General features: G+C 42.9%; 1 protein-coding gene across 1 annotated transcript in view; it reads left to right on the forward strand.

Moving 5' to 3' along the window:
- Positions 1-25,731, forward strand: part of TAF2 (TATA-box binding protein associated factor 2) — a 59,641-nt gene that overhangs the window by 24,858 nt on the left and 9,052 nt on the right. Inside the window, exons 13-25 of the mRNA XM_053395380.1 lie at positions 726-840; positions 1,392-1,501; positions 2,509-2,574; positions 3,140-3,392; positions 8,564-8,704; positions 9,409-9,519; positions 9,773-9,966; positions 12,531-12,670; positions 13,474-13,543; positions 14,881-14,990; positions 20,401-20,630; positions 21,678-21,830; positions 22,431-22,536. Coding sequence (XP_053251355.1) covers positions 726-840; positions 1,392-1,501; positions 2,509-2,574; positions 3,140-3,392; positions 8,564-8,704; positions 9,409-9,519; positions 9,773-9,966; positions 12,531-12,670; positions 13,474-13,543; positions 14,881-14,990; positions 20,401-20,630; positions 21,678-21,830; positions 22,431-22,536 — 1,799 coding nt within the window. The remainder of the gene's footprint in view (positions 1-725; positions 841-1,391; positions 1,502-2,508; positions 2,575-3,139; positions 3,393-8,563; positions 8,705-9,408; positions 9,520-9,772; positions 9,967-12,530; positions 12,671-13,473; positions 13,544-14,880; positions 14,991-20,400; positions 20,631-21,677; positions 21,831-22,430; positions 22,537-25,731) is intronic.

Below are 25,731 nucleotides of genomic sequence, written 5' to 3' on the forward strand. Positions count from 1 at the left end.
GTGCTACAAGCCTTTACTCTGATAATACAGGGTTCCTGGTTGCAGGGAACCTTGTGTGTTCAGCCAAATGTGCTTAACCAGTCAAGCGATTCATACATTATATGAAATGAGTCCCTTTCACAACTTTCTGCTCAGTGTGGGAAAGTTGGAGTGGAGCAGGCAAGCACATATCCACTTCCTTTCCTTGGCTTCTACGTGTTATTTTGAACACACAGATTAGGGCTATAGTGAAAGTCTGGAGGAGGATACTAAGGACCAGTTCCACACATGCCTTCCCATCCCTGGTTTGTGGTGACTCACCTGACTCTGAATGGATCCTGCTGTGTATCGTTGTATCTGACACGGGGTATAAGTTCAGCATTCACCTATGCACACCTCCCAATAAGGAACAAGTCCTGAGACTTGCAAATCAGAGCTTTCGCACTAGAGCAGCAAGCTATGAGTTTCAAAATGCATAAAGGGAGGGAAAGCTCAGAAGTTGAAATCTCCTTTTAGCCATTAGGGTCGGAATTGAAGGAATTGTGCAGTAGTTTCAAAATCTGCATTTATGTTATACATCAAATTGCAAATTATGGACACAGTCCATCAGAATTTCCGTCACAAGCCTGATTGAAGCAAGACCGTCGTGCTTGTTTTGGATGTACTGTTGCAATTCTGTAAACTTGAGGAATTTAGTTTTTGCGTATTTGTAAACCTATCTGTTATTATCCTATTCAGTCTCATAGAGATCAGAGTGGTGTGGTAAAGTTTTATGGCAGCTTTGCATTTAATAGAAAACGAAATGTACTAGAGTTAGAAATAAAACAAGACTATACATCTCCTGGGACACAGAAATATGTGGTGAGTTTGTTTTTCTCTTTTTCCTGAAAATTGTCAAAATTGCTACATATTTTCTGTGACTTTTACTTTTTACTGTACATATTTGTACCGTCAGCCTTTGGTGGGCAACTTGCTTGGAGCTCTGAACCATATCTGATAGAAAGATAGTTGCCTATGGCAAATACAGAAATTTGCATGTAATTTCTGTAGCTGGGCATCATGTTTATTATTAGATTATTGTGAATCAATGTAAATTATAGTGAGGCTTTTAACTTTAATCTGCCGTTCATCTAAAGTAAGCCTTGACTCAACTGGCATTTAGACACAGTATTCAGTGAACTCTTGACTTCGTTGTTTCCTATTGTTCACTACAGAAATACATTTTAAAATGAGATGGTAAACATACTCTTTGAGAACTAGAAATCTACTTTCATAGAATCATAGAATTGTAGAGGCTGGACCACTGTCTGGGCTGAACGACGGGCGTGGAGATGCTCCTTCAGGTTAAATCATTGCTACTGTCAGCCTTTTTAAACATTTGTTCTGGTAATACAATACATTTCCCCCCTAAGGGCCCCTTGAAAGTGACGGTGCAAGAGCTGGATGGATCTTTCAACCACACGCTTCAGATAGAAGAAAACAGCCTTAAACATGACATACCCTGCCACTCGAAAAGCAGACGGTAGGGTTTAGACTATTTGTAGACTTCCCCTGTGAAACATACAACTGAAATAACTACTGCTTTCTTGTTTTTCGTATTCTCTGGCTTACTCCTCTTGTTAACATGAGCAGTATGGTAGCTGCTGCTGTGCTACACCTGCCCAAATTGAATTGAAATACTTTATTGTCACTTGTACAACCTACAAGCCACCAGAGGGGTCCTTAGGCCCTATGGGAAGAACCCACCCTCTGGCTCCTCCCAGTGCCAGTTTCATTCTCCAGAAATAGGTAATGCTGTTTGGGTTCCTTTCCATGTGGATCGTGGCTTCTAAAATCGTGCCAAAAGGTTGGGGGTCATTAGTGTTGTTGTGGGCACTGTTTTAATGCAAGAATCATATTTGTAAGAAGATCTGACAGTTGTATCCAGTCCAGCATGGGACTTCCTTCCTTTGCCTGTGTATCCCCAAAGGCTGCTCCAGAGCAGCTCCCCCAACGCTCCGGAGCAGATTTGCAGGATATGCAGGGGTCTGTGGAGGAGAGGAGGGGAAGCTTCAGTGTGTGAGTGGAAAGCTGCTTTGTGATCCAAGCAACAGAGTTGGATACAACCCTTAGTCACTAATATGACCTTGAATCCTTCAGGGATAAAGGTGTGTTGTAATAATCCACCATTCTGCTACTGTTCAACCACTCTAGTGATAGATTCCCCTTGGTGATTGAAAAATATAAACAGGTAAGTATTATTCCCCCTCCCCCCCAAAAAAGTGGTATTCAGGATGCATTATTATGACTTCTGTCTCCAGGGCGTAGAAAGTATGAAGCTTAGGAAAAGGATAAACAATGGGGAAATGGGGAAGGGCAAAATATTTGGGGACAGTTCATATGATTAAATGAAGATATTCATAATATCATCATCGAGAATTTACTTTGTGGCCTCGTTAACGTGCTTGTATTTAAACATCATTTAATACATTTTTGCGGAATAAGAAAAAGAGAAAATTATTTTAATAGACATCTTTTTTTGAAATGTAGAAATAAGAAGAAAAAGATTCCTCTGATGAATGGGGAGGAAGTTGACATGGATCTTTCTGCCATGGAGTAAGTTAATTTAGAAAAGTAAAGTGTGGCTGTTGCTTTCCCTGAAGCTCTTATATAGGATTGTCCCAGACACACAGAATCATACTGGCAGCACTATGAATGCAGAAGCTTAGTTTCACATATCTGCCCTTTTAGGAGATGCTGCCTTTCTTCCTACACTGTCCATATGAGCCACAGTCTCTTTATGACAGTGCTGAACATGCAGGGGAATGTAGGGCAAGTTCTTGAAGTGCAGCAATTGGAAGTGGAGGCAAGGAAACCAGGGAAAGATTTAATTTCAGAGATGCCTGTTGATCATTGTTTCTACACTGAAGCCCCTTCCACTGGGAAATTTATGAAGTGCAAAGCTGTCATCAAGCTTGTTCAGATTGATATTATCATTTTGTAAGCAGCTGCATGATTGTTCAGACAGTATTAACCGAGAACTGTTGGTTTTGTGCAAAAAGAAGTAAACAAGAGTCAGATTTCTTTTTAAAGTGCCATGTTTTAGCAGTCCCATTTTAAAATGTCTGCACACATTTGCTGTATTTTAAGTGCTGGTATAAAATCTGGTCCTCTCTTTCAGTGCTGATTCCCCCTTACTCTGGATCAGAATAGACCCGGATATGTCTGTACTGAGGAAGGTAGAATTCGAACAGGCTGACTTCATGTGGCAATACCAGCTCCGATACGAGAGAGATGTGGTTGCACAGGAAGAATCCATTTTGGCCCTACAGAAGTTCCCTACTCCAGCTTCACGCCTTGCGCTGACTGATATACTTGAACAAGAGCAGTGCTTCTACCGAGTGAGGATAATGGCATGCTTCTGCCTTGCAAAGGTAGGAATGGGCCATGCCAGACAAACTTCATGAGATAATTTGGTCAGATGCAATCAAAGGTTCTGGAAATCTGTTGTTGTTGTTTGTTGTTGTTTAGTCGTTTAGTTGTGTCCGATTCTTCATGACCCCATGGAGCAGAGCATGCCAGGCACTCCTATCTTCCACTGCCTCCCGCAGTTTGGTCAGACTTATGTTTGTGGCTTTGTTGTTGTTGTTTAGTCGTGTCCAACTCTTTGTGACCCCATGGACCAGAGCACGCCAGGCACTCCTGTCTTCCTCTGCCTCCCGCAGTTTGGTCAAACTCATGCTGGTAGCTTCGAGAACACTGTCCAACCATCTCATCCTCTGTTGTCCCCTTCTCCTTGTGCCCTCCATCTTTCCCAACATCAGGGTCTTTTCCAGGGAGTCTTCTCTTCTCACGAGGTGACCAAAGTATTGGAGCCTCAGCTTCAGGATCTGTCCTTCAAGTGAGCACTCAGGGCTGATTTCCTTCAGAATGGATAAGTTTGATCTTCTTGCAGTCCATAGGACTCTCAAGAGTCTCCTCCAGCACCATAATTCAAAAGCATCAATTCTTCAGCGATCAGCCTTCTTTACGGTCCAGCTCTCACTTCCATACATCACTACTGGGAAAACCATAGCTTTAACTATACGAACCTTTGTTGGCAAGGTGATGTCTCTGCTTTTTAAGATGCTGTCTAGATGCTGTCTAGGTTTGTCATTGCTGGAAATCTGCACAGCAGCTTTTGCTACATGTAAATTGGGCAGCTCACAGAGAATCTAAACTTGAACAATAGGAGAAAAATGCATGTACAGTTTTCTGCCCCTGGTTACTTGAAAACTCTATAGCAAAGAGGACTTAACTTATTCAAAAAACGCTCTAGCTCCTCCCATGGGCTTGAGTTCCTATACTTATTTACCTGTGTAGCAATTGCTTCCCCATGTTTGTGAAACTGTGTGACCCCACCTTGTTCCCCCTCCCCTTGATCTGACCAGGTGTTGAATTATCATATTGAATAGAGTGGCAGATGTGTCAGGCTTCAGCCCTGTATAGCTTGATGTTCACTGTCAAAGGGGGTGGGCAGGCTAAATGGGTGCAATTTCTATGAAGTTTGGTTAATGTGTCTTTTCTAGTTTAAAGTGGTTTTGCCAATTATCAGTCTCCTTTACATATAGTGGTACCTCAGGTTAAGAACTTAATTCGTTCTGGAGGTCTGTTCTTAACCTGAAACTGTTCTTAACCCGAAGCACCACTTTAGCTAATGGGGCCTCCTGCTGCTGCCGCACCGCCACTGCGCGATTTCTGTTCTCATCCTGAAGCAAAGTTCTTAACCCGAGGTAATATTTCTGGGTTAACAGAGTCTGTAACCTGAACCGTATGTAACCCGAGGTTCCACTGTATTTTCACACATTAACAGCTGAGTAAGAGTTAAAATTTCACTACGTCTCCTAAACTGGTCTGGCGTCCAGCCTTATGGAAATATTTATCAAGTGCTTTTCAGTGACTGATGTCAAAACAAAGCAATATAGGTTTTTGTCTGTAAAAGGAATCTAGAAAAACATTTCATAACAACTGCTGAACAAGAGACGAGACATTTGAACCAACAGTTTTATTTTTGCATTAATCCTCAGGCCTAAAGGAAGTTTGCTGTTCTAACATATTTAAAGACTGCCAAAGTGTATGTTAGGTTTTTCTTTGAAGCTCTTTTGGCGCCTTAGAAATCTAGGGGAGTGGTGAAATTTTCACTTCAAGCTTAACGATCTGCTGGCCTCCTTAGTTGTCGGATCCACTGTCTCACAGAGCCTCCATCTTGCCAGGATTCATACTCAATTCATTAGTCCTCATCCAGCTCACTACTACATCCAGGGTCTTCTCAGCCATTCCCAAGTCAGATCTTGTAGAGAAATAGAACTGGGTATCATTAGCATGCTGATGAAACCTTGCTCAATATCCCTGAATGACCACTCCTAATGGTTTTTTGTAGATGTTAAATGCATTGGATACAGTATAGTGCTCTGTGGCATTTTGTAGCTCAAAGGGGGCTGAGAAGCAGTGCTCCAACACTACTTTCTGGAACCATCGCTGGAGATTAGATGTAACCTCTATAGAACCCTCGAAACCCATCTCCTACAGATGGTCCAGGAGGATACCATGGTTCATTGTATCAGAAACTGATGAGAAAGCTAGCTAGAGCAAAATAGGCTTGTGCATTGGGGGAGCTGGGCAAACTTTTCCCCATTATACTGATTGTTAACTTGATTTCAGCTGTCCAACTATATCTTAAAAGCTAGACAGGGTTCAGAATTGTCTGTTTCTCTTCGGGTGGTCTCGTACTCCCAGGGCGGCTAAGGCATGTTTGAAATCTGCATTGAGGTTATTGGCATGGTAAATTGAGAAAACTGGTAGTGCTCAGGCCACTTCCATGACTGTCTTCTGCAGAGACTGAATGAATATGTGGCTTTAGTAACTGGGGTGGGGGAGACTGTCTGAAATGTAAATGGGAGGAAAACAATTAAAACCAGATCGTGATTGTGGGAAGATAATTAGTTGCAGATGACCTGTAAAAACCATTTCCATATACTATAGTTCCAATTTATAGAAGCGGTGGTGGTGAGAGACTGTCTGGTTTTAGGTAGTATATTTTGGTTTTCAAACTGTGCTCGAACCACGGGATTCCTTGCAAGCTCATCAGCATTCCTGAATTAACCAGATTGATAATGGCAAAGAAGTTGCCTGACAGCTGTTACTCACTGCTGGGAACCTTTCCTTGCTCTCCCCAGCTGTACAATGGTATTGGCTGTATTCTAGGGTCAGACATCCCAAACTCGAAAGGGGTAAAACAAGGGTGTATTCTTGCCCCCTTCCTATTTAATTTATTTTTATCAGATTTGCCAGATCACCTTCAAAAAATAGAATCACATGCCCCTAAACTTAATCAGAAACCAGTTTCTCTATTATTATACGCAGACGATGCTGTTCTACTATCATTAACGAGCTTGGGTCTGAAACGCCTTATATCTTCTCTGATCCTTTACTGCGAATGTAACAAGCTCTCTATAAATTACGAGAAGACAAAAATTTTGGTCTTCTCGAATGGTTGGAAATTAGAGAAATGGAAAATAAGAGGGCAGGAAATTCAACAAGTGAAAATCTATAGGTATCTGGGAATCTTATTCCAGAGCAATTTAGGGTGGGCAAATCATTGCACAAATGCCATAAAACAGGCAAAGTGCACCTCATCAGCTGTTGCCCGTTTTTATTATCAGAAAGGCAATCAATTTATTCCTGCGGCCAATCAGATATTCCAAACAAAAGTGCAATCCCAGATACTCTATGGAATCCCGCTATGGGTCCAAGCATATAATAGTGATTTAAAAAAGATTCACTCCAGCTTTCTGAGACGTATTCTTGGACTCCCAGCTGTGATCAAATATGAAACAATGTGTGCAGAAATAGGCATACACACAATGGAATATTGGGCCTGGTCCACCTCAATAAAGTACTGGTTACGCTGCCATTTTCGCTGCCCTCCATCAAGTCTGCTCGCTGATTTGCTCAAAGACTCCTACAAATCAAGATGGTATCAGTACCTCGAAAAAAAGATTGAATCTTTAGGCATCGAGCTGGAGCCCCTGTACAATTCTAATGAGCAATACATTTTCCATAATATCCTAACTAGACTAAAGGATGTCGAGAGGCAAAATATTATGGCAGCTGTAAACAAAATTTGTTCGCCCATATTCTATGATTTAAATATCTTAGATAGCAGAGCCAATTACGTCACCAAATTAATAATTCCAGCCCAACGTAGGGCTTTTATGCTGGCCCGTTTGAATGTTTTTCCCTCAGCATTTGTCAGGGGAAGATATCAAAACATCCCTAGAAATAAGAGATTCTGCAGATGTTCTATGAATGTCCCGGACACGGTAGAGCACATTCTCTTTCAGTGCCCATTGTACAGTACGCTCCGTCAACGCGTGCTGTCCCCTCTTCTGGGTGGTCTGGAGCCCCAACAAGGTGAATGTGTGGGATTCTGCCTATCCGACGTTGACCAAAGGGTAACGGCGGGGGTAGCCGAGTTTTTGGTAGCAGTCCTCCAAGGAGCAGGTTAACAAGGAAAACCACTGATTTTATATGTATATATATATATATGTATGTAGCCAACTGCTGCCTTTCTGTTTATATCTCAAGGCTTTTATATGTTTCTTTCTCTTTTATCGTTTTATTTGTATAATGCCTAATAAAGGTTTGAATAAGTAATAAGTAAGTATTCTAGGGCACAGAAACATGGCTTTTACCCTACACACCATTGATTGCATATCCTGGCACAGGGATTCCCAACCCTTTTGGGCCTAAGAGCCCATTGAGAAATCTAAGAAAGTCTCATGAATAAGAATAAAAGTCTTGCTCAAAACCATTCCCCCCACCCCAAACACAAAAACAGGCAAAATACCTGCATATGTCCCAAAACATCAGAGAAAAAGCAGCCCCCCCCAAAAACCCTAGATAACTCCCCCAGCTACCCAATCACCCTCTGTCAAACCCTTTCATTTTTTTTAAAAAAGACAAGGGGCAGGGTAGCTAGGTGGGTATTATGGGGTTGTCTGAGGGCATTGTGGTCCCTGTTGGCACCACATTGGGGATCCAGGTCCTAAGATAGGTTTCAGTATCTTCTGCAATGCAGTGATTCCACAAAAGCACCTTAAGAGGCAACTCAGAGTTAGGAAAGGTGTTTTTTTGGGGGGGGGGCGAAATGCTGATTTAAAGTTTCTACAATGGTACCTCGGATTACGAACTTAATTCATTCTGGAGGTCCATTCTTAACCTGAAACTGTTCTTAACCTGAAGCACCACTTTAGCTAATGGGGCCTCCCGCTGCCACCGTGCCACCAGAGCACGATTTCTGTTCTCATCCTGAAGCAAAGTTCTTAACCCGAGGTACTACTTCTGGGTTAGCAAAGTCTGTAACCTGAAGCGTATGTAACCTGAGGTACCACTGTATCTGTTAAACTGTTACGGATTTTGTTCACTTACTACAGCTTTCTCTTCCCCTCAGTCCTTTGGAAATTAAAGTAAGAAAGAGTGGAGTCGGGGTTTGGGAGAGGGCAACAGATCAAACCTCGCAGTCTTGCTAATAATGTAGCTTCTCTCTTGCTCCCTAATTATGTAGATTGCGAATTTCATGGTGAGCACGTGGACAGGACCACCAGCCATGAAGTCGCTCTTCACCCGGATGTTCTGTTGCAAAAGCTGCCCAAACATTGTGAAAACCAATAACTTCATGAACTACCAGAGCTACTTTCTGCAGAAGGTAAAAGGCCAATTGCTGTCTAATTTAGCTTTTTCTAAACTTAGCAGCTTCTCTTACAGCTTGTTCAAGGCTGGTCTACAGTGGTGGATGCAAAAGAGAAATGGTTGTAGGTTTTGGATGTATTCGCCTGAAGAGTGGCAGAACTCTTTTGGAGATAGATGTCCTAAGTCCCATCCGCCTCAAAAAAAATGAAAGGGGAAAAAGTACAGAAGTATTTTCCCTATGAAGAGAAGCTAATGAAATCAGGGGTTTTTTGGGGGGGGTTGGGGGGGACTTATAAAATTATGCGTGCAGAATATTGAATAAAAGGCAATATCCTTTCTATTTGTGAAATTATTGGAGCTGAAGGCCATTTAATGAAATGAGGCAGAGAGAGGTTCGGGACTGACAAAAGGAATCCCACCTTTACAATAACACACAAGTTACGGGAGTTCATTGCTGTGACCTCTCGTGATGACCACCTGCCCAAATGGCTTTAAAAAGCACCTGATAACTTCATAAACTGGGTTTTATTAACAGCTAGCTAGCATGTTCTTATGTTGATTTGCATGCTTCTACCTCCTGAATTGTGGGGTGGAGGAAATATGGACTGGTAGACTGCAGAACATCATATGACATCGTATGGCAAAGCAAAAGCTGTCGTTTCTGATTTAATATTTAAACGAAAGCAGTTGCTCGTTTAATCTTGGTCCCCTTTTTTGCAGACGATGCCTGTCGCAATGGCCTTGCTGAGAGATGTCCATAATCTATGTCCTAAAGAGGTTTTGACGTTCATTTTAGATCTGATCAAGTACAACGACAATAGAAAAAACAAGGTAAAAAAAGTTGTCTCAAAACATTGCAGTTTTCTATCCATGATCCTGCTCTTTTGATGTGCAGAGAACTACTTTAAGGCAAAATGGCTTGTAATAGGAACAGGACCTGCAGCTAAATGTTGTGATGTGGAATACTATTACCCTCTTCCATTCATTTTTAGACGAGTTTGTCTAAAAAAGCAGTGCTCTTCTTCTCAATTTTATTTATTTATTGGTAATGATTGTTATCTCGTATTTTGGTCTTTGGCTTTAGTTTTCAGACAACTATTACCGTGCAGAGCTGATAGATGCGCTAGCAAACTCTGTAACTCCTGCTGTCAGTGTGAACAATGAAGCCCGGACACTTGATAACTTAAATCCTGATGTTCGCCTCATTCTTGAGGAAATTACCAGGTTCTTAAACATGGAAAAGCTACTGCCCAGCTATAGGCACACCATTACGGTCAGGTATGTTTGTTTTTTTTTAATGTATTTAATTCCCGCAAATACAAATCTAAAAGAACAGTACGCTCCCTTCTTTTTTCACTTCTTCCTACTTTGCTGTTGATCCTGATGCACTCGTTCTGTTCTTGCACAATGTAGCTCTTCATAATATTCTCACTGTGTTCAATAAACACATGAGAGAGACAGTGGGGAGATTTAACGGGTGCCGAGAAAGTCCTTTTGTAAATTGTGCAAAGACCTTAAGAGAAAATACACTTATAAAAACAGAATGTTTGTAGGACTTGAAACCACAGCTTTCTCCTTTTCTTTTGATCTTATGCAACAAAGGGAAGATAAAATCTACTGTTTATGGTGGCGTAACACTGAGTTAAGTGTGTTTTGCATATCACATGTCTATGTTCAAGGCAATGCACACGCTCAGCCTCTTCATGAGCACAGATCTCCAGAGAGGGTTGATGCTGGTCAGCAGTAGGGGAATCCTAAACAAGGAGCCATGCACTTGGGAAGGATGCTGCAAGGGACTAGATTTTTCTGATAACGTATCTGGACTGTCCTCTTAAAAGGTAAAGATAAAGGGACCCCTGACCATTAGGTCCAGCCATGGCCATCTCTGGGGTTGCAGCGCTCATCTTGCTTTATTGGCCGAGGGAGCCGGCGTACAGCTTCCGGGTCATGTGGCCAGCATGACTAAGCCACTTCTGGCGAACCAGAGCAGCACACGGAAATGCTGTTTACCATCCCTCTGGAGCGGTTCCTATTTATCTACGTGCTTTCGAACTGCTAGGTTGGCTGGAGCAGGGACCGAGCAACGAGAGCTCACCCCGTCGCAGGGATTCAAACCGCCGACCTTCTGATCAGGAAGTCCTAGGCCCACAGCACCACCCGCATCCTCTTACTTACCTGCTAATCTTGGTGTCTTATGCAGGAGTGGGGGAACTCAGGCCTGGAGACAAAATATGTCCCTCTGGGCCTCTCTACTTGGCCCTCGGGATTCTCACCCAATCCATGCCACTCACCAGCCTTGCTTTGTACCCTCCTTTATTGTATAACTTCTTATTGGGCTTTTATAAAGAAAATGCAGATAATAGGAGCAGATGGGGCTCATCAACCTAGGTAGCCCAGCTAGGAGAAGTATCAGCAAGGCCAAGAGGGAGGTCCTGTCGTCTGGGCAGCCCAGGACTTCCATACACACCGCCCACGCTCGCTCCTTAGGGACGCCACTTTGGTCCCGCTAACACAGTGGTTTGACCTCACCCCCGACGGCACACTCCATTGTCTCTCGTTACAGAAGGATGCCAGCAACAACAAATAAGCAAGCCAAGACAGTCTTGTACCATTCAGACATGATAAAGTGAGGCATGTTAGGTTATGACTTATGATTCGTTACCTGTAGCCAGTATTTACAAAGAGCCCCTTAAGCATTTTTGTCTGTCTGAAGTGTGCCCTCTGGGCCAGATTCACTTGTGAACCCATTGCATTCGCAGAAGCTAGTGCAAGGGCTCCTGCTACTCCAGCGGGGCTTCCCCTGCCATGACTCCCCCAAATCCCCTCTGAATCCTCAGAACAGCATGCAGGGAGAAGAGAAGGGGGATCATTCCGTCTGCAAGCAGAAATGCTTGCATGACGGAACTATCAGAAGAACATGATGTTGAAATCCTCCCTCTGACTAATAAAATGCCTTTTGTTTGCCCGGATAGAGGGGTGTGCGCAGAAACAAATCTATTGTGCAAAGGTAACATTTACATTAGGGATGTGGGTGGCGCTGTGGGTTAAACCACAGAGCCTAGGACTTGCTGATCAGAAGGTCGCTGGTTCGAATCCCTACGACGGGGTGAGCTCCCGTTGCTCGGTTCCTGCTCCTGCCCACCTAGCAGTTCGAAAGCACGTCAAAGTGAAAGTAGATAAATAGGTACCGCTCTGGCGAGAAGGTAAACAGTGTTTCCGTGCACTGCTCTGGTTCGCCAGAAGCGGCTTAGTCATGCTGGCCACATGACCCGGAAGCTGTACGCCGCTCCCTCGGCCAATAAAGTGAGATGAGCGCCGCAACCCCAGAGTCGGCCATGACTGGACCTAATGGTCAGGGGCCCCTTTACCTTTACCTTTAACATTTACATTTCTTACTCCACTCACTTTTGCTTCTGCCCCCACCCATCACTGGCACACGTGGCCCCTGGAACATTGCCAAGAAGGAAATGTGGCCCTTGTGCTGGAAAAGGTTCCCTACCCCTGCTCTTACGGGTTTGAAATTCTTTACTAGTGTATGTTGTGTTGGGTCAAATATCCAACAGAAGAAAGAAATATAGCTTCTTTAGGACTCTCCTTTCAGCTCAGGTTTCTTTAGAACTCTTCAGAAGTCAAGAATGATATTTTATTGGTGTTGCTGTTTTGTAAGAAATTTAACAGGCACCTTAAAAAAAATAATCACATGAATTTGGTGTAATTCAGAGTTTGTGAAATTCATCAACAACTTGCTGTGATGATGCTAAAGTAAGTTTTTATTTCCAGTGACTTGGGAATGCAGGTTTTACAACAGATTTTTCTTCCTTCCCCCTTCTCTATGTGCCTAGTTGCTTGAATGCCATTCGCATACTACAGAAGAACGGGCACGTCCCAAGTGATCCTGCTGTCTTTAAGTCCTATGCGGAATACGGGCACTTTGTGGATATCCGAATAGCAGCTCTGGAGGCAGTTGTTGATTACACAAAAGGTAAATAAAAGTTGTTGCGCTGAACAATTATTTGGCCTTTAATATCTAGACCGGTGCACCCTAGACCACGCCCACTTTGCTAAGCTCTGAATCTTTGGGGCAGACAAGTAGTGCTTTGTGAGCTCTATATCAAGGAAACTTGTTGGCCATTACTGATCTTCTCATTGAGGAATCTGATGAGCTTCCATGGAAGACAATCTGCCGTGAAATTTAGTTTGAAAACAAATGTAGTATGAGCTGGGGAAACGAGGCAACCTCATCGCTGTCTGGATTGGGCAAAATTCGTTTGATTGCTCAGTTTCTTGAGTATGATGCCGTCTTGTAGCAGGAGGGTTTTGTGTGTAGGCAATTGATTTGCAATGAGAAATGTTTTGTGCTCTACTGTACAGGCAAAGTGTTGGGAGTATATATAGAATATATGCACTTTGCTAGGAGGGAATAGTCAGCATCCCAAATGAGCTGTTATGCACAGGGTGGACTCCTATAGTGTGGCACCCAAAATGGAGGGGGGAAAACAGGTTTCACAGTTAAATTCCAGAAGTTTAAGCAACTGCATCCAAATGCAAGAGAGAAGAATTGAGGGAAAGTGGGAAATCATGTGTCACAAAGAGCAAGATTTGTAGAGTCCATCCATCCTACCCACCCTCCCAAAATTGTAATAGTGACACATTATAATGCGTCAGCTTCATTCTATTTCTTAAAGGCTTTTATGTATTTTTGATGATTTTTTTTAATAACTTCTGACTTCTAGTTGGTGCACTTCCAACATCTTACTTAAAAAGAGATTCATTTTGTCTCCATAGTTGACAGAAGTTACGAGGAACTACAGTGGCTGCTCAGTATGGTCCAGAATGACCCTGTGCCTTATGTCAGGTTAGTCTTCCTTGCTGGCAACTTGAAAGGTGTTTCATTTAGGTTATAGATTTTGAACCATCTTGTGCTGTATATTCTAGTGGGAAGGATTTAAAATCGCCTGTTGCTATGTTGCTTTTCTTCTGAGAAGCATTCATGGGGTTTTCAGGTAACAGTTGACCCTCAGCTTCAGATGATGGAAATATACAAGGCACTTGCGACACTTCAGTTGAGTTGCACCATCTCTGAGCATTGGCTGTGCTGGCTTTCACTGATGAGAGTTGTGGTGGAACAACATCTCAGTGGCTACAGGTTAGCATGGCGATCCTTTTCACCAGAACTTTGTTTCTGCCTGAATCAAGAGACTGGTTGCATTCTGGAGCAAAGGGTAATCTGTGGCTATTAAGCAAGAGGGCAGCACTCTCCCACTTCCTTAAGAGATGAGAATTATTCATGGCAAAGCCCTTAGAGGTCAAGGGGAAGGTCTTGTGCTTTTCCTTGCACTCGTTCATACTTCTTTACGAAGGCCTTGCATCTACAGTGGTACCTCGGGTTAAGTACTTAATTCGTTCCGGAGGTCTGTTCTTAACCTGAAACTGTTCTTAACCTGAAGCACCACTTTAGCTAATGGGGCCTCCTGCTGCTGCTGTGCTGCCGGAGCACAATTTCTGTTCTCATCCTGAATCAAAGTTCTTAACCCGAGATACTATTTCTGGGTTCGTGGAGTCTGTAACCTGAAGCATCTTTAACCTGAAGCGTATGTAACCCGAGGTACCACTGTACTTTTCAATTCTTGGCCATAGATGCAGGATCTTTCTTTACATCTTTCTTTAAAAATAAAATAAAATCCACACTGGGGCTCAGTGTATCTAGAGTAGAGCCGGGCTTTGTTATGTTTAGGTACCAAAGAAAATATAAATTGGTTTCTTGTTTGTAGCTGAGGGACAAAGATTATAAATGATACATTTGTCGTTGAACTTTTTGCCTGTTTGCTTTAAGTTAGACTTTGCCAGTACAAGTCAGTTCCCCTGGTGACCTAGATAGTGACAACTTTGAACACTGCAGCCTCTTTTCAGGTTTCCCCCCTCTCGGTTCCTTTTCCACTGACTGTTACTGCCCCCAGGCCTTTTCACAAAAATGGCTGTTTGATACATTTTTAGAATCCTGTGTAAGGTCATTGATCTTGATTTCCTGCGATGAGGCGAGCACCAGGGGACATGTTTTGAGTTTACGTTCAACCCTTGTAATCCTGATGTAAAACTATGGAGCCAAAAAAAGATTGGCGAAGATGCGAAGCCTAATAACTGGGAGGCCAGATTGTATATGGATTAGGAGCTGACTGTTGTCCTTTTTTTTAGACATAAGATATTGAACATGTTGACAAAGAACCCTCCATTTACCAAGAACATGGAATCTCCTTTGTGCAATGAAGCGCTGGTGGATCAGCTCTGGAAACTTATGAATTCAGGTTAAATATTATTATTACTATTATAATTTATTTATTATTAGTCTTGCTACTTCTTGAAAAAAAATATTCTAACAACACAAATCAGCCTGGCTGTATGCATGTTTGCTTGAAAATAAGTCGCCCTGATTAGAGAAGGGGTTATTTAATTAATTCTTCATTTATATCCTACCTTTCTTACATAGTTCTCAAGGCAGCATACATGATTCCCAAGGAGTTTTCCATCCAGGCACTCCCCAAAGCCAAACCTATGTAGTTTCGATCATGGTTGCTATATCCTGCATGCCTTCAAGACATTGCACTGGATTGTAGATGAAGGCGTGCAACTTGAAATTCTTTGTATTTTGCATTTTATTGGCACATTTCCCTAACGTCCAGGCTTTTGTTTTGGTCAGGACTAGATCAACCCAAATGCTGTATACATTAACAGGAGCCCCCCCCCAAACCCACCTGCCCTAATAAGGTAAAGGTACCCCTGACCATTAGGTCCAGTCGTGACCGACTCTGGGGTTGCGGCGCTCATCTCGCTTTATTGGCCAAGGGAGCCGGCGTACAGCTTCCGGGTCATGTGGCCAGCATGACTAAGCTGCTTTTGGTGAACCAGAGCAGCACATGGAAACGCCGTTTACCTTCCCGCCGGAGTGGTACCTATTTATCTACTTGCACTTCGTGCTTTTGAACTGCTAGGTTGGCAAGAGCAGGGACCGAGCAACGGGAGCTCACCCCGTCGCAGGGATTCAAACCACCGACCTTCTGATCGGCAAGTCCTAGGCTCTGTGGTTTAACCCACAGCGCCACCCGCATCCCACCTGCCCTAGTACCTGGTTGCTAGTTTGTCTTGTGTAGCTGATGTTCGGTACCAATGCTCCTGCTTATAACAAACTGTGATTCATTGTTATATCTGAATTGGGCCATACAGAAAAACCTTACGTTTGTTAGTTCTTTAAATCTGTGTGAATTTTGCAGGGGAAAGACATTGAGCAGAATATTCACGTGCCTTTTCCAAAGGTTCTACACGTTCCCAACCCAATGCTTATTCCTTCATGGGGGGCGGGGGAAGATACCCAAGAATCAACATCCAATTGCTATTAATCTGTTTTCGTTTAGCAGATCAGCCTTATCCAGCACTGTCTTCAAAATCTGGCATGTTGCTTACAGTGCTTACATACAAACTTTTATTTGTATTCTTCTAGGGGACATTAATGGCTGTGTGTTCTCTATGCATCATTATTTTTAGAGCCTGGAAGCTTTCAGCTCCACTAGGGGCTGAAGCAACCTGGGGGGGAATGGGATCCGCCTTACTTAATTTTTTGGAAAGATTTAACCAGATGTCATACTCAGGAAGTAAACAGTTTACATCTACCCACCGGGGAGTTCATGTTCCCTTTTCTTTTCCTCTAGAGAATTGAGTGTACAAAGCTAGTCTTTAACTCATTGACCTTGTGGTAACAAAAGGAGTCATAATAGGAGATATGTTCCCTTCTCTATTTATTTATTTGGGGGGGGGGGAGTGTTAACGGCATAAATCTCTGTGCAAATCATGTGAATGCTCTACTCAAAATTTACTTTCTGTAAAGAGCAATTACAAAATCTCAGAGTGCCAGTAAGAATATTTCTTAGGGTAAACCACCCATTCAGGTTTAATGATTTGAAACTTGCTGATGCCTATAAGCCCGTAAAGGAGAACAAATATTTTTGTTGCTTTTTGGAGAGAAAGAGTGAAATGCCAGACTCTAGAAAGCTAAAGCTAGAGGATTCCAAACCTTTTTAAAATGAGAGATGATATTCAACTATACATAAGTTTGAATTTAAAAAAAAATTAATATTTGTTTCAGTAACAGTTCAGATCTTCACTGATCAGTTTTTAAGTTAAGATAACAGTGCTAGTTTCTAGATTCAGGTAGGTAGCTGTGTTGGTCTGACGCAGTCAAATAAAAAAAATTGTCCAGTAGCACCTTAGAGACCAACTAAGTTTGTTCTGGGTATAAGCTTTTGTGTGCATGCACACTTCTTCAGATAGAAAACTGCCTTTGTAAATGAACAACTTAATCCTTTAGTAAAATTTTATTATTTTCCAGGTGCTGTAGAAACCAATGTATATTTAGTGATGACATAATTTGTGAAATAAAATGGGGGTGGGGGTGGGGGTGGGGAAATCCCTAGTTTCTTATCTCCTGTAAGACTTGTTCAAGTTTGGATGACATGAACAGCTGGGCTTTTGTTTCATTGTGTTTTCCCAGCTATTCCGAAAAGTCTTATCAGGGCAAAGGGGTCTGCATCTCCGTAGGCAACCCTGAATATCATATACTGTGGGCCCTCGTGACAGTTGTATCCATGGGAATCTTGTCTTGTAATTTTCCTATTTGCTCAGTTTTCTTTGAGACATGTGCCTTTTGCTTTTGTTTGCTACTTAACATCTTTTTCCTTTCTGGAAATCGCCTACTCTGTAAACTTACTGGAGTCACGTGCTTTCAGATGACCAAAATCTGTCCCATTTTAGCTACTCATGCAGTAAACAGATCAGCTTGTGGGGTGCAGCTGCTGTTCACTGGCAAATTGTGCGACCTTCCGTTTGCCTAGTTATCTGTGACTTAAGACTCAGCACAATTATTTGTGATTTTCATTGAAGCTCGCAAACTGATTAGGCATCCATTACCAACTGGAGATTTTATTTTGTTTATTTCATTTAGAAAATTATTTAGAGGCCGTTTGGGGGTTATAGCCCTTCTCTCTTAATTACCCTTTAAAAACACAAGCCAGTTATGACAGAGAAAACAAACATATGTCCTAACAGATCTTTAAAAAAAACACACCATTTGTTCTAAAACAGCTCAAATGGGTGGGTGTGGGTGTGGGTGTGAATATGACTGCCTTTGTTTGGCATTGTGGGCATTAGGGCTGGGCGATATATCAATATATTTTCCAAAACCAGTTTGAAGTCAATATCATTATGTCAATTTCATAATTTTTGACCTGGCAATAGATCACAAATCATGATGTGTGTGTGTGTGCACGCGCTATGCAAAAATCACAATGTGGGGAAAGCCATGAAGCCAGCCCACTCTTGATTCCTTCAGTCCCTGTTAACTCTGCCAGCTCAGCTCTCCGCTGCCTCATGCAGGGGGCAACAAATCACAAGAACATGCACCAGCAAAAAACACAATTCTTGAAAAACCGTGAAGCCAGTCAATGTCTCTACATAGCTCCATCCTTATTTCAGACATCATGACACATCAGTATATTGTGATGCTTAGCCGGTGATATATCACAATGTTGAAAACCTGATATCGCCCAGCCCTAATGGGCATGTTCAAATGCAGGCTGTCTGTCGTGCTGGCGAAAAAACCAGTTAGTTGTTCTGGGCAGCTTGAGACGCCATAGAGGATAGTGTGGCAAACCAGCCCGACTGTGTGGCTTAGTTATTGTGCTCACAGTGGAATTGGGTTCAGGGAAAGCGTAAGCACCAGGGCAGCCCAGTTCTACCTCAGCTGCCTGCCTTGCTGTCTGCAAGCTGAGGACTTCGCTGCTAGTCTCACTGTTTGTGCTCCCTTTGGGAGCACAGCTGCATTTCAGGCTGGTGCAGAGAGACTGGGACTGGAGGCTCAAGGAAGTGGCAAAGAGGCTCGCTGGTGAGTCTTTAGTGGCAGTGGCTGGATGTTGATGGTGGTGCACTGCAGTGACGGTGTGCACTGCAACTCTGCCTGCCTACAAGAAAAGCATCGTTTTGTCTTGTGACACCTTAAAGATTAACACATTTGTTGTCCTGGCATAAGCTGTTGTGGACCAGAGGTGTGGTCCTCAGTTGCCAGTGTAATAATTCGGATTTCTACTCAGTTAAGACTTGTTGTACACAGTCATCTGTGTACAGGAACTAAAACATTTATCAAGATTAATGGCAATGCTGTATTTGGAATGAGAACGCAGTAGAAACTAGGCTTTTTTGTTTCAATGGGAGTACCATATTGTGCTTATTGTGTTACTGACAATCTTATACATAAAAGAGACCCCGTTCTATGACATAAAAATACTTACAGAGGTGTCAGTCCAGCAAACTCTCTTGTATTGGGTTTTTGTTTTTTGACTAACGCTTGTGACTTTCAATATGTTTTTGAGTTTTGGGGAGCTTAGAGAACATCTGGGACAAGGCTTTGGCATTGGATAGGCTGAATGTCAGGAGCTCGGAAGAGCCATACTGGTTCAGAGCAAAGGCCCACCTAGTCCAGCATCTTCTTTTCTTGGTGGCTGGGGAAAAAATGGCCTAAGATGAGTGCTGGCTGCTAGTGTTTTTAGAAAAGCCTGTGTCAGGGAACTGCCATCAGAGCTAGAGGCGGAGGGAAGGCTCCAGAGGGATGCCGGAGAGGGTCCCAGTAGGGAGAGAAGCAGCCCATCTGCTGGGGAAGGAAATCAGCATAACACCAGTGGAGAAGGGGGGCAGATGGGGGAATCGGAGAGGAGGCTCCAGGACTCTTCACCGGAGACCAGCGGGGAGAGCACGGGTACGCCACAGAAGACGTCCGCGCAGGGAGAGTAGGAGGAGACTTGGCGTCAAAGAACTTCTTTGCTGGAAGAGGTTCAAGAAACGCCCACTGACGGATTCTGCCAGCGACTGAGACAGTCACGAAGTGAAGGGCTGTCCAGACAGAAAGGGTTCAACCAGGTAACCTAGCCAGGAGTGGCGGCAACTTACGTACGAGCAACCCCTAGAACCATTACAGCCTGTCTCTTGCACAAAGATGATTTGGGATTTTTGGGGGGCAAACATTACCCTTCTCTGCTGAGGAGGGGGAAAAGATACTGTCAACTTAATGCACTGTGTTTTCTGTAGAATAGCTGTGGAATAGCCAGGTGGTGAAACTGTTGCTTGGTCCAGCTTGATTTAACAGCTTCAGAATTATAAATGGCTATTTGTACTATGGAACACAAGCAGCTGGCTCAGGATAGAATTTGGCAATGCGTAGGTTGTTGCTAATAATATTTCTAAGCTTATCCTTCTCCAGCAGGGCAGGCTTTTCTCCCCTGATACTAACTGTGCTGGAACAAGCGCTGCATTTTGTTGTAGGCCCGTGTATATAGATTTATGTCATCCTGTTCCGTGCAATTCCCTTTATTTGGGAGTTGACCTAGTTTTCAAATCCCAGGTTGGTCCACTGGAAGGCATGACGATACACTTAATTTGCCTTTGCTGAAATGGTGGTGGTGGTGGTGATTAAAAATTGCTAGCAGAATGCATGCTATTATTACGGAGTGATGAGGCATCTCTTATTGGTCTCTGTTAGGGTTGTGCTCCTGTTGATGCAAAGGAGCCGGCAGGTACAGGAAGAATTGCTTCATTTCCTACAGTTTGCAGTACAACCTGCTTCAAAAGGCACACAGACAGTGTGAGAAGATGGTTGCTTTTTTCCTTACTCCATAGGTACATCCCATGACTGGAGGCTGCGCTGTGGGGCTGTCGACCTGTACTTCACGCTGTTTGGCCTCAGCAGGCCTTCCTGCTTGCCTCTGCCAGAACTTGGGCTGGTCCTTAACCTAAAAGAAAAGAAAGCTGTGCTGAATCCTACCATCATTCCTGAGGCAGGGGCAAGTGGTCCGGAACCGCCTAACAATCCAAACAATCTGGGTCAAATAGTTGGCTTCCAAAGCACTGTAAGCAATTTCCTTATTCTTTCACAGCCTCCCCACGACTCACAGTAGTGGAGTTGTAACACAATGCAGCCAGTTTTCAGGCCTTGCTCTCTAGCCTAGTCTCATGCTTCTATCCTTGACCTCGTACTGCAAATCTGATCTGCTTCCACTTGCTGGGAAAATTTGTCTTGAAGTAGTATATGCCTCTTCCCCATCCCCACTTATTCATGAAGCCACAGGCAGTTCCTCATTCATATTTCTCAGAGTTTAATTTTGCCTGCCTCTCCTAAAATACGTAATATTATTTTGTTGGGGGGTGGGGATTCTCAGCCACAGATTTCAGTGGTGTCTGCTTGTGGGGTGAATTTTGCCTCATAGATGAGTGATGGAGATTGTCCTAAAGGAGTGGGGCTGTAGCCTTTTAAATTGACATTTTTACATACGGCAGATGAAAAATTCGCCTCTCAAAAAAGGCTATGCTACTTGTTGGATTGTGCAAAGGTATTCAAGCCTGAACCTATCCTACTTTCAAGTCACAATGCAGCATTAAAAATATACTCCCACCCAATCCCACCTACCCTTATGCTTGCACAGGCAGGGATTTAATGTCCCAAACCTCAGTCTGCAACAAATATAAATCATTGTTTTGAAACATATTGGTTATACGGCAGGTCTGGAGGGCAGCAGCCTTTTTCACTGTATTTGATAAGAAGAAATGAGAGCTTCTGTATTCTCAGGAGCGACACCAGCTGCTGATAAGACAACGGATACTATATGATATGTTTTTTGGGTTCCCAGAAGAATACCATATTTTTCAGTGTATAAGAATAGGTTTTTTCCCCTTAAAAATAATGTCAAAAATTAGGGGGTGTCTTATACTCTAGGCCATTCCCCCATTTTCTTAAATCTGAGTCCCCCAAAATAGGGGGCGTCTTATACATGGGGGCGTCTTATAGACGGGAAAATACGGTAATTATTGCTGTTGATGTTCCTGTGATTATAACATCTTTTTCTTTTCTCTTTTGGATGTAAAGATTTTAAATCAGGTTTTTAAAATTGCTTCTTTAGGACGATGATCACATTGCCAAGGAAGCAGCAGTTATCCCCCTACCTCATCAGCAGGGGTTGAAGAGGAAGGCCGACACGCCTCTTGGGTCCCCGCTAGAACCAGGCCAGATACTTGAGAAGAATGAAGACAGCAAAGTCAAACTCAAAATAAGAGTGAGTGAATTATAGGCAGTTGGAGAGATTACACTGCGCTTTCCTCGGGCCCAAGAGTGTCTTGGAGAGACAGTGACTGAAAGTCTTCCATGGCGTGATGGGACTCTCCCTGCAAAGGCGAGAAAGGTGGAAGTAGCCAGTCAGCTCCATCCTTAAGCACCTGCTGATACTACCAGCCCATCCCTGTGGCCAAGGAATCCCATACCTTTGGAACATGTTTTGCAAAAGGGACAGAGCAACAAAGTAAACCCTGGCATTTGGTGCTAATCCAGGACTCTGCGTCACAGTGATGGGGAACCACCAGAACCCGCTGGTTGTGAATGAGTATTCCACACCTGGCTGCCCACTGTCTTTTACGTTCTTTTTAGCAATCACATCTTAACAAATGCCATAAGCTGCTCCTCTTCGGTTTTTATTCTGCCTAACTAGGGGTGCCTAAACCTGGGTAGGATCTGGCTGTTAAAATACAATGGTGGTGTTTTCATGTGTATTTTCTTTTGAATTATTTTCATGCTTCAGAGGCGAGAGAGATATATAGAGAGAGACAGATCCTTTAGCATTCCCTAACTCTTAGTTTTGTTTGTTTTTCCGTTGTCACAGTTCTCAAACTCTCAGGAGGAGGAAGAGATTGATATGGACACGGTTCATGACAGCCAAGCATTTATCTACCATCATTTGAATATGCTGGAAAGACCATCAACGCCAGGTCAGTTAAACTCATGGCAAGGCTTGGATAGTTTGCAGTTCATAAGCGCCATGTTCCTCCTAGGTAGGGCTCTCAACAGTCCCATTGCCCTTTAGCTCGTGCGGTCTTCTAGCTTGGTTAAATTAAAGCTGAGAATTTGATATGATTTCTCATGCAGAAGGTGTGAATGGGTTGTATGTGTTTGCAATTGCTCCATTCCCAGTATTACCCACTCATCTAATACAGCCCAGCTTCATATTCCTACTCTCTGGAAGGTTAGAACATGTGGCAAGGAGCAGAGCTTTGACAGCTGTCTCCTGAGTTAAATGTCCAGCACTGCTTGGATTCAAAGGTGTGTCTTTAATACAAGTATCTTGCTAATTCCATTTCCTAATTTGTCAAGTGACAAAAGGTCACCTTATTCACCTCACCTGAACGATCTGCAAATGAATCGAGTTTTTGTCACAAAGACCCAAAAGTGGCCTCTGGGATGCTTAGGACTTTCCAGATTTGACAACTTTCCAGCTATGACTAGTGTTTTTCCTGTTCTTAAGCCAGTTTTCTAGCACACTCTTGTACTGTTTCCATTGGGTTCTTTTTAAAAAAATAATAATAATGATTGTTTTATTTTGCTAAGAATACTTAGCACATTTCATTCTGGGAAGTCTTAAACACAGTTTCCTACATCGACAGAGTTTCCTTTATCTCTGATGCTTTGTGGCCACATATTGACTGGCTTTCCCTCAGGCCCTTATAACATAGTGGACCATTGTAACTTTCAAGCTACGTGCGGCCTCTGCGATTTTTACTTGAAGCTTCTGATCATCTCAAGGTTGCAGAGCGGGCATGGTGTCCGTATCTTAAAAGTTCTTAAGAGATGCATCAGAACCTAAATCCAAAACTGAGGGGAGATTTCCAGACGCACCCAGAAAGTGGAATGTCAAATAAGTGACAGGGTTTTAAAGTTGTGAGTCTTGTGAAAGAGTGTTAGTGTTCAGATATTTAAACTGTAGTGTAACAGGGCAACCCATGCAGTCCTTTTTGAAGCCTTACTGATGGAGCTGTATTGCCAGTTTCCATGTCCAGTTCTTATCCTTATGGATACAAATGGGGATGTTGCTGTCTTGTAGCATGAGAGTGGTCCCAACAGATGTGGCAAGAGTCCAGGCAGCATGTGCTCAAGGTGGTTCTTCATGCCTAACAATGCATTTTTTTAATTTTTAAGTGAAGTTGCCTGTGCACTTTGTCCCATGGTGTATTTTGAATCTGTTACCAGGGTTTATTTTCTAGCTTATCCCAGAGAACCGAGGGCATGTTCTAATACAGCTCATCAATCCTCAAAACGGTCCTGTGAGGCTGGTTTTGCTGGGAATGTGACTTGCTCTTTGGTAGCTGGGGGGGGGGGGAGGATTTGAAATTTGTTCTCTGGTGGCTAATCCCAGTGACCCGCTGCCCATACTGAGACTTGGCATCTGATCCTAGGCAGCACTCCTATCTTGAGGTGGTGAGTTCCAAAGTTCATTTCAGACAATGGGCTGCAACACAGATTCTGATTATATCTGGAAGATTCAGAAAACATACTTTTTAATAACAACAACAACAACAACAACAACACACACACACACACACACACACACACAACAACAACCATGCGGTACTGGCCATTACTAGTTCCATCCCCCCTACACGTTTGGTATAGCATTGCACACACTAGGTGTTCCTAAAAATAATACAGTGGTACCTCGGGTTACATACGCTTCAGGTTACAGACTCCGTTAACCCAGAAATAGTGCTTCAGGTTAAGAACTTTGCTTCACCATGAGAACAGAAATCAGGCTCCGGCGGCAGCGGCAGGAGGCCCCATTAGCTAAAGTGGTGCTTCAGGTTAAGTACAGTTTCAGGTTAAGAATGGACCTCCAGAACGAATTAAGTACTTAATCCAAGGTACCACTGTAATAGTACCATGTGCTAAGGTTTTAAATCAAATATCCAATAAGCATGAGCCGATAGGTTCATAAGAGTTTTAAATATGATATAATTAAAAACAGCAATTATTGCTCCGTGTGATAATAATATAATGAGGTTTCCAGCAACGAAACAAGCCTATGAAGTCCATATTTATAGCTCTTCCCTAGCATTTCGTAATACTGGTTTTGTGCTATTCTTATACACCCTAATGGGGGGTATAAAGTTATAAACAAGAAATTCTGGATAATGGTGCCAGGAAGTTAACAGATGTTTCTTAAGGGACCCTTGTATCAGCAGCTGCACACTCTGGATCGTTCTGCGTCAAATATGCTGGGATGTTAGTGGGTGCGGTTCAGTATCTGGAGTTCTGGCCAGTATGCATATAAAATCTGCATCAGGCAAGGAAGCTATTTTTAGGATTCACATGTGCACTGGATGACCACCAAGCACTGCAAGGCAACTTCTTACCTGTCAAAGCGAACCTATTCTGACTCTCCTTTAAAGACGAGAGTATATTCCAGACTTTCAGAATCTACTTATTTTTTATTTAAGAACCCGAAAGCTTACCAACTGGAGCCATAGTCAAAACAAAAAAAATTTTTTCCTTCCAGTAGCACCTTAAAGACCAACTAAGTAACTAAAGTAACTAAGTAACCAACTAAGTAACTAAAGACCAACTTAGTTGGTCTTTAAGGTGCTACTGGAAGGAAAAAAATTTTTTGTTTTGACTATGGCAGACCAACACGGCTACCTATCTGTAACTGCAACTGGAGCCATGTGTAAGATAATGGGCTAGGGACAAGCTTGCAGGATTAAGGCACAGCCCAGGAATTTGTTCTCAGTACCAGAACTGAGCTCACAGTCCTGCTACACACAGCTCCGCATACAGTTTAATTCACCCCAACCAACTTTCTTCATCTCAGCAGCCTAAGTTAGAAGGGGGAGTAAAGCTTTTTGTTGATGCTGGTGCTAAAAAAAGGCTGATCGTGGACATTACCTAAAAAAAAAAAGCATGCTTCTTGCTTTAGAGCCACTGTTTTTATCCGCATGTAAATAATAATCATCCTTGCAGATAGCTGAAATCAATTGACAAAAAAAACCTCAGTTGACCAGCTAAGAGTTGTTTTATCAGGCGATGAGCCTTAGCCTAATAAGCAAACAAATACATCATTTCCAAAATGATAATGGTAAGTGTTTCAACACTTATAAATAAATCTTGTTTTATAAACGGCCTCGGTCCAGTATACC

The sequence above is a fragment of the Podarcis raffonei genome, chromosome 7 (assembly GCF_027172205.1).
Source record: "Podarcis raffonei isolate rPodRaf1 chromosome 7, rPodRaf1.pri, whole genome shotgun sequence".
Classification (NCBI taxonomy): domain Eukaryota; kingdom Metazoa; phylum Chordata; class Lepidosauria; order Squamata; family Lacertidae; genus Podarcis; species Podarcis raffonei.